The sequence below is a fragment of the Parus major genome, chromosome 7 (assembly GCF_001522545.3).
Source record: "Parus major isolate Abel chromosome 7, Parus_major1.1, whole genome shotgun sequence".
Taxonomy (NCBI): Eukaryota; Metazoa; Chordata; class Aves; order Passeriformes; family Paridae; genus Parus; species Parus major.
The window spans coordinates 25,660,172-25,669,382 of record NC_031776.1 but is presented as its reverse complement, the minus strand read 5'-3'; the positions used below and the strand labels follow the sequence as shown (position 1 = coordinate 25,669,382).

Genomic DNA, 9,211 nt, shown 5'->3' with positions numbered 1-9,211 from the left:
AGTGGAGGTCCGGGATGGGGTTTTGCCTTTGTTAGAATATTTTAAAGGGTGAAGATTCTCCACCTCCAGAGATTGATTCTTTCACATGATAGAAGACACTGATTTAGCATTTAGAGAATAGAATTCAAAGCCTATCAAAGACAAGAGAGTCACCAAGTCACAGTTGGGTGGGGGGGGTACGGATGTGACACAGCTGTTTTTTGAGGTAGAGTACCTAACCTCGTATAAAGCAATGAAACTGCATGCTCAGTTTTATGAGGATGGGAATGACAGATTGGAAAACCCCAAAATTTTTGAAAAGCAGCCATGAGGCTTGGGCATCTCATTTTTCATTTTGCCTGATTTCAAAAATGCAGGAGGTGGAAGCTGCACAAAGCGGAATTCCAGCACTCCCCTGTAAAAAGCTGGAAATAGCTGTAGCTTTGTCACATCTCTGGAAAACCAAAATCAAGCTCAAACTGTCTCAGATTGGTCTCACAAAAATAAAGATTTTATTTCATTTTAGCCTTAGAAATCTGTGTGACAGGTGCTATCAGCACCAGGATACAAGAACACCTCACTGTCTGTAGAATGCCCCGAGCAGCAAGGGACTCCATGCTGCAGAAAACTCCAAGCATGTTCAGTTCACATTGATTTCTAGAGTCTCTTTCACACAAAATAAAAGGACCTGGGAGCCTGGACTATGATCCAGCTCTTCCTGCTCCCAGATGATGCCGCTCACACTATCCTGATATTCATGTTCTTCCTTGCATTTCTGTTTCTGTCCCATAAACACCATGACTCTAGCTACAAATCAGGGAGCAGAGAAGGCAGGGACAGGGGAAGAAAGCTGGGAAAGACTTTTACCAAGAAAAGAGGTGCTTTCTGGTGGCCTCTGTGAAAAAGTTCAGGGTCCCGAGCTTGCTTGTGGGTTTGCAGCAGGGTGCAGAGCACAGCCTGTTCTTGCCCCTCACTCCAGGCCAGCCCAAGCTCAAAGCATCCTGGCTGCCAGCAATTCCTTGTTCCCCCAGGTCCAAATCCCTCACCAAGACACCCTGATCTCCCCTCCTGAGCACAGGAATCCCAATGTCCAATGCAGGGTTTGGCTTTGACCCCAGGAACCAAACACTTCCAATTAAGAATGAAGCCTCCAGGGCCTTGCATTTCAATGGGCAAGATTTCTTAATCTACCCCGCTTTTTAAAGGGCTGCCCAGTCTTATTTATAATGATGGTGTCATAGTAGGGCAAACATGGCTTCAGAGTGAAGGGATGGGTATTGGCCACCAATTTCAAGGGGAATTTATTGAACTCATCAGTTGCACAGCTGACCTGTGGTATGAAAACCAGAGAGAAGGCTGCTGAGAGGTGGAGCAGCAACAGTGAGTGGCTAGTGGCTTTGACAATCAGTGTGCAGTTCGAGGTGGTGAGAAAGCTGTGAGATATTCAAAAAATTCTATCTGGAGGACAAAGTTCTGAGAAGCAGATTGTTGGCACAGTCACAGCAAATTACTCTTCCAGGTCTCCCGTTTAACCCCAGTGCCTGGCTGTGAGGAGACCTGGGCAGAGCTACACCTGAATGTGAATTTTAACTAGAACCCATCAATAGCTGTATGATCTTGCTTCTTCAACACTTTCCAGGTTTCAGGGTCAGATCTAACATTTGCTAAATCAACAGAGGTCCTTCTGTCAGCTTCAAGCTGGCATTTGCTCATGTGTCCAGGAGGAAGAATTTATCTGTGAAAATCAATTAAATCAATATCTGAATATATGTGTAGCTGACTACTTGAATATTTCTCAACATTTTTGAGGGCTTGTTAGTAAAAGGGAGATATTTTACTAAAAAGAAAAAAAAAACAAACCCTTTTCTTAGTGTTGCCTAGTTTTGGGGAAAAAAAAAATCAAACTTACTATTGATCTTTTATTCCTGAAGTGCTTTCCATGTATTTTTTTTACTTCTTCTAAGCAGTCAGGGAGTGACCCAGAGAAGAAGTTACATTCTTACACAGCAGGTGAACCAGGAACTTGCTGTAAATGACCTGCAGGTATGCGGAACAGCGCCGTTGCTGTGCCCAGAGCCCCTGAGCTGCTGCAGAGAGAAAGAAGCAGATGCTTACATGTATAGACAGCAATAAAAGTGGAGTGTAACATTTTTAGGATCGCAGCTGAGCTCTCAGACAAGGCTTTCTGCAGTGACTAATACGACTACGGTCTAATGCGACAGTTCACCGTCTGCAGCCTATTCAGTCCCGAAAGTAAGCGAGTTCCTCCAGATGTTACACACTGAAAAAAAAAAGAAAAAAAAAAAGCATACATCCAGTTTTCAATCTTTTTTATTTATTTAAACTGTACACAAATGTAAAATACTTCAACAGCAAATCTAAGTGAAAATTGTTTGGTTTAAATTATTATGGAACAGAACCTAAAAGGAACTTTATTAAATAAACATAAAAATTGGATTTAAAGGATGCACATATTGTAATGTATTCTACAATAGTCACTTTTTTTTCACTCTACATTCCATGTGCGTATGGTATAGAAAAGACACTGAATAGAACAAACAGAATCCATTTTGTACCCTGAAACAATTGGTAGGCCTCGTGAGGGATTGCTCAGTATGACTACATGATATATGATGGCTTTGCCATCTCATAAAAATTATAACTAATATGTTGGCCTCTTTGGTTCCAAAATTTATGTATAATACATTTAACTGTATTCATTTTTTGCTGCTATAAAAATAACATTTTTTTTCAAATGGCAGTTTTTGACTAATCATGCAACTAAATCAGTGCAAACATTAAAAGCAATCATTCGCTTTAAAAAAGAAGCAAAAGATTTAATTTCAAGTATAAAAAAATATAAAAAAGTCATATCATAAGTCCAGTTTTGTCTAGTATGGGTCAACACTTTAAATTGCATAGCTCATGCGGCACCTGTTTACCTAGATAGTGAGCAAAGATAAGTGCACTATCAAGTACCACTTTTCAAGGCATTGAAATTTGCAAGTGCTATTATACGTGCATTCAAGCAGTTTGCAAGTGCTATGCTGTATCATTATTTTCTGATCTTTATGGCCATCCTTGACACCTCCTGGTAAGGAAATTGAAAGCACTCTCCTCTCTCCTCCTTTCCAAGACTGTAAAAATGTTCCTCGCCTGTTATTAAACGCACTGCATTTCCCAGAATGTCTCCACCCTGTCGCTGTCACTCCTCTTCAGGGTTCATTGGTTTAGCCGTGGTGGCCATGGCTTGTTTGCTTATCCCCCACGTGACGTAGCCTCGCTGAGTCCCCCATTGAAGAACACAGATTGCAACTTTTGACTTTTTGTTCTTCGAACAGTGAGAGATGCCAACAGTCAACACAGTCCAGATATGATATCGATTCCCTTTTCCAAGACACAGCAGGTGTAGCCAACCATGGGTTGCTAGTGGGCAGTGAAAGCATCGGATCACGCCAGCCCAGCTTGTGACTCCGCAACGGCCAGGTGTTAGAAATACAGCAGTTTCTTACATGTCTGTCCCTTTTTTTTTCTCTCTCTCCCCCCGATGGAACCACACGATTCCTTGCTGGAAGTGCTGTAGGAAGAAGCGGGTATCTGTGATGTTTATGTTTAGATAAATTTAAATTAAGAGGAAGTGATCGCCTCCCAAGGCAGGTGTCCTGCAGCTTCCTGCTAGACCTAAGAGGTGACAGTCAACTTTTTTTTTTTTCTTTTTTGTTTTTTATTTAATTTTCTAAGTTTGGTCATTTTGACACCTGCGTGCAAGAATACGTTGTGTTCTCACAGTCTGTGCTTTTGCCTGAGCAAAGGGAGCTCATTTCGGTCTGGCTTCGCCGACAGGCGGGGAAACAGCTGCTCAGCCGTTCACTCGTACTGGCAGGCATTTAGGTCCGTCGTCACTGGTCACTGACTTTCTGTGCTCGTGTCCCGAGCTGCTTCCTGTGTGTGTGTGTGTGTGTGTGTCTGTGTCTGTGTCTGTGTGTATGAGCGCGTGTCTGTGTGCGTGCCCACATTTCGTGTGTGTGTGTGTGTGTGTGTGTGTGTGTGTCTTTAAGATATTTCATACCATTAACTTATAAGTGATAGAATATATAAGTGTCCATGATCCACAAACTGCCACTGTCCTGACACCAAAGTGAAATGATTATTTTTTTTTCTTTTTTTTCTTTTTTTTTTTTTTGTCAAACTTTTCCACAGTGACTTTCCAACACTGATGCCTGGATACACAGTGAAACTTCCTCCAACACCATCTTGTACGGGAATGTTTCTCTCTCTCTCTCTCTCCCCCTCTCTCTCTCTCTCTCCCCCCCCAAAACACACCTTAAATCAAGCACAACCACATTCTTCCACAATCATATTGGGAACGTCCCTTTTCACAATGTTGTATTCATCATCAAAGTACAGCATTGACATTGTGCTAAGTTTGGTTGGAATGCAACAGGAGTTCACGGTGCCCGGGTTCAGCCCCCGCATTCGGTACTGATTCACGACAGCGGTGTGAAAGGAGGAAGCCGACCCCGGGACACCGGCCAAGTAGGCCGGGCAGCTCCCTTCACAGTAATTCCCATAGTAACCTGATGGTGCTATGATCCAGTCATTCCACCCAATGAGTCTAAAGTCAATGTAAAACTGTTGCCTGCAACATAGATTGGTCCTGCCATCGCACTCCAGGCCTCTTTTCCGGATCCTGTGTTTGTTATCAGCGAGGCGGGCTTGCACCACTAAAAAAGGCCGGTGGGATTCCTCCCCAGGGTCCACATAAATTGGCAGCACTGAATACTCTTCACAGCCCTCACATTGAACATCCAAGTTCAGTCTCCTTTCTCCTCTCTCAAACAGAGCCTGGATCGCCTCTGTCATGGGAAAAGTGTGCCAACCACTTCTTTTGAGATCAACTTTCTTTTCAACCACATTCCACTTGTTGCTAGTGTCCGGGTCTTGGAAATAGACTTTGACTCTTACTTTTCGCCTGCTGCCTTTCTCTAAGACATATGGAAGCAGCTTCAAGTAAAGCCACAGGCTGGCTTGAACGACAAACAAGTTCTGGTTCCCTTCATTCGAGATGAAGAAATAGAGGCGGACTCTAGATGAGGCCAGATCGTCTGCAAGATAAGGAGAGATCAGCGAGATTAAGTCAAAAAGGAAATGTTATCTAGTGTGCCTTTCTGGATTCAGGGACAACGCTAGAGCACAGCAGATCGAGCGAACGGCAACAAGGCTGTGCCAGTCAGAAGGCATGCACTGCATCAAATATCCCCAATTTGCAACTAGAATTAATTGAAAAGGGGACTTCCCACAGCAACCGTCAACATTGGACTGCATTCGGATGTGTCAGATCCACAGACATCACTAAGAGCTTTCCAGAATATATGTTTTTTCCAGAAAGCCAGATTTAAAGATGCTATAGCAGCACCTTGAAAAAGACCGGCACTAGGACTAGGACTCTTCTATCTCATCAGTTTAAGAATAGTTTTAACTTTCAGCTACCTGCCAATTCTCATGGGGAGAGCTCCTTCAATAACCACTAAAACGCCAATGCCAAACCAGGGATTTTGTTTCGATTTGCACATATTCTCGTCGCGGTTTAAAGGAGAGGATTCACGAGACAGAACGGAAAATATTTCAGTAATGTGCCTGTTTGTCCAACAGATCAAGCTAACCCCCACTTATCCGGTAGAATATCTGCTATTATTAATCATTTCAATCTCTGCCTTTTCTCCCTGAAATGATGAACTCCCATACGAGGCAAGGCAATGAAGCGGTTGTTCCCGCTGTAACGCCGTTATTGGCTGTTCTCAATACGCTTTTCAGCAACACCAGAATTAAAGGAGAGAAATTGTCACAGAAAACCAAATGTCACCAAATGTCTGACATAACCCCTTATTTGTAAACAGAAGAGCCTGCTGCATGAAATATTTCAGAAATACCAGCGGCCTTCCTGCAATTTTGTACTGTAAGTCCTAACTAAATTTGGCGTAGGTGATAAATGTGCCGGCCTTTATGGCGGAGACCGTAATTCTGGTCCCTGAATCAAAGCATCCCAATCGCTATTTAAAATTATTGCTGGAAAGGCATTTTCTCATCTGCCCTTATCAGTTTTGCTTCCGTCTGTACAGAGCTAAATGTAGATTTTTTTTCTGCCTTTCCTTCCCTAAGAATCTTTAGCATTTTTGTCAATCTCTGAATGGGATTTTTTGCGTAGTCGGTGTCTTCATTTGTTACCCTAGATGCCTTTCAAATGTGCCTCCAGAGCCCATTCAGTACCTTGTAATAGTTCAGTGACAAAAATTTTCACTGTGTTTGTCTACGTTTTACATGAAGTCAATTTTGGAAGTGTTACAAAAGACAGCGATTGACTGAATACCAAATGGAAGTACAAGCCCACCCCCGATTTCCCAACAACATCCTATTAAAAAATAATAACCCCCAAAATGTACACTAAGAAAGCCTTTCACATGTTAGTAAATACACAACTTTTTCGTAAACTGTGGTGACAGTGACAGAAAAAGAACAGTACGGTGCTGCTGCACCGATCCACATCACTTGTGTTGTGTGAGATTGTGTGCGCTCATAAATTTTGTATGTGAATATAACAAGCATATGTATAATGCAACAGATCCCATAGATACTGTAAATGTATATGCCTTTGGTAAGTGGGAGGGTAGATAAAGAAGATGAGTGGGCAGCATACAGGATAGAAAGAGATTTATTTTGTGGACAAATGATCTATAGATGCCACAAGAAGATAGAGAGAGAAAAATGAACGGAGCGATAGAGTGATGAAGGAAAGGAGAGATGGGCAGATAGACAGGAGAGAGGTAATTTGCAGGGTGATGGTGTTCCAGCCAGATGTGCAAAGTTCACGGGGACAGTGGTTAAACTACTGGAAAGCTGTGCTGAAGGGATTCGGTGACACATAACTGCAATGGCTGGACAGGACTGAGATGGCTGGTACCGCGGGGATGCAGGGCAGTTAGTGAAAGGACTGACGGACAGACAGGACACAGACACACTTGGTAGGACACCGCATGCAGAGGACAAACAGACAAGGCCAATACTGCAAATGAAAGCTACATAAATGGGAAACAAACGGAAAGAGAGGATGGGCAAATGCAAGCCTCAACAGACAGATGCAGGCAGTGAACCAGATGAATGTGCAGGGCAGACAGACAAGGCAAGGGATGCAAGAGATGGAGCGGGACAGGCAGAGGAGGGACAGTGGGACACGCAAGGACGGAGACAAGCCCCGGTGCAGCTGGAAGAACCGCCGGAGGGGAGCCGGGGGCCGAGGCTGCGGAGGGATGGAGGGACAAGAGAGAGTTCCAGGGTGCAGCCCGGGGAGAATCCCGGGCACAGGGGCACAAGCAGGGAGGAAGGGAAGGCGCGGGCAGGGCCAGGGCGAGACGGTGCGGGGCAGAGAGGAGAGCGAAGGAGGCGGACGGCAAGCGGGTGAGCTGGGCGGCCAGGTGCCTGTACCAGGCAGAAGGACAGGCAGGGTGCGCAGGAGGCCAGGCAAGGGCAGCCGGGGGACTGCCAGGGGTCAGGCAGGCGGAAAGAGAAGGTGGGCAGGAGGACAGGCAGGGCGAGAGGGAAGACTGACAGGGGTCAAGCAGGGGGACTGACAGGGGTCGAGCAGGGGGAATGACAGACGGGGCGAGGCAGGACAGGCGGGGAGCGCGGCAGGGCAGGGGCCGCGGCGGGTCGGGCAGGGGAGCGCGGGCGGCGGGGGCGCGCGGCCGGGCGGCGCCCACCTGTCTCGGCGAAGCTGATGATCTCGGAGACCGGGTCGTGGGCCGGGGGCCCGGCGCTCGCCTGCCCGTCCAGGCTGGGGATCTCCACGCGGCCGTCCTCCCGCACCTTGCCGGCGTGCAGCTTGCGCAGCGCCGTGACCATGGCCGCCTTGGGCACGGCGTGCGTGATGTTGGGCCGGTCCCGCATCTGCAGCCGGCTCAGGATGTGCCTCTTCACCGCCTCCAGGAAATCCCCGTCCACCTTGCCCGGCTCCTCGGGCCGCCGGAAGCCGCAGGAGGTGCATGTGTCCTGCGGGGAGCCGCCGGCGGGGGCCGGCGGGGTCGGGGTGGCCGCGGCGCCCAGCAGGAGCAGCCCGCAGGCCAGCAGCGCGGCCAGCACCCCCCGGCGAGCCGCCCCGTCCATGGCGGAGGAGCGGGGGGCCGAGCTGGGGGCCGCCCCGGAGCGCCGCAGGGAGCCCGTCTGCAGGCAGCGCCGCTCCGAGCGCTCCGCGGCGCGGAGGGGGCGGTGGCAGCCAAGCTGGGGGGCCGCAACCGCTCCGCGCAGGGGGGGAGCCGCGGCGGAGGGAGGGGGCGCCCGGGGAAGCGGCGTGTGCCGCCGGGGAGGCGGAGGGGGGAGGCTGCACGCGCAGGCACCGAGGGCGAAGTTGGCGGCGGGGGGGGGGAACAGGCTTGGCGTGCACGGAGAGAGCCCGGCTCCACGGGGGAGGGGGACGGCAGCAGGTGAGGGGGTGGCTGCGGAGCCCGGGGAGGAGGGAGGGGGAGCGGGGAGCGAGCCGGAGGTGCGAGGGGATCCGGGGAGCAGGGGAGAGGCGGCGCCGCTCTGCCCCGGTGCCCCGCGTCGCTTCAGAGGGGCATCCCCGGGCGCAGTCGCTCGTGGTCCATCGCTCGCTTCGGCAGGTCCGGGCGGGCCGCGGAGAGGAGCTCGCTAGTCCAGCGTCATTGAGGGGGGCCAGAGAGATAAACCAAGATTTATATACAATCCAATTTATAGCCTGGAAGGAGGGGGGGGGGAGAAATGCCACTTGTACCCCCCCGCCCACTCCGCCCCCGCAAGACAATCCGTGGGTGCAGGTCTCTGAGCAGGTCGGCTCCGCGACGCTCGGTTGTCCCCCTTCAGCGCCCGCTGCTTCTCAACGTGCCATCAAAGTTGACCCGGAGCATAGCTGGGGAGGGAGCCGGGGGCGGCGGGCAGGGGGTGCGCGGCTGGCAGCTCCACTGTTGCGAGTCTTCTTCCCCCCACCGTCCCGCTTATTATTAGAGAGATGCTTTTATTTTCAAAGCAGCGCGGAGGGTCCGGAGTCCGGCGCGGATGCGGTGGCGGTGCCCGGGGACCCCCGCCGCGGGCAGGGCACCGCACGCTGCGCGGCGCGGAGCGGGGAAGCGGCGCGATCCCGGCGATCCCAGGAGAAGCTGCACGGATCCACTCGGTCAGACCAGCTCTTCGGCTCGCTCCCTCGCTTGCTCTTTTAAACAATATC

General features: G+C 49.6%; 1 protein-coding gene across 1 annotated transcript; it reads right to left on the bottom strand.

Annotated features, from left to right (window-relative positions):
- Positions 1 to 2,292: 2,292 nt before the first annotated feature.
- On the bottom strand, positions 2,293 to 8,967 carry INHBB (inhibin subunit beta B). The gene is made up of 2 exons (XM_015634298.3): positions 7,734 to 8,967; positions 2,293 to 5,084 (listed from the first exon to the last, which is right to left on the bottom strand). The coding sequence occupies exons 1-2, from the start codon at positions 8,134 to 8,136 to the stop codon at positions 4,309 to 4,311; spliced, it is 1,179 nt and encodes a 392-aa protein (XP_015489784.1). The 5' UTR covers positions 8,137 to 8,967; the 3' UTR covers positions 2,293 to 4,308.
- Positions 8,968 to 9,211: the final 244 nt, after the last annotated feature.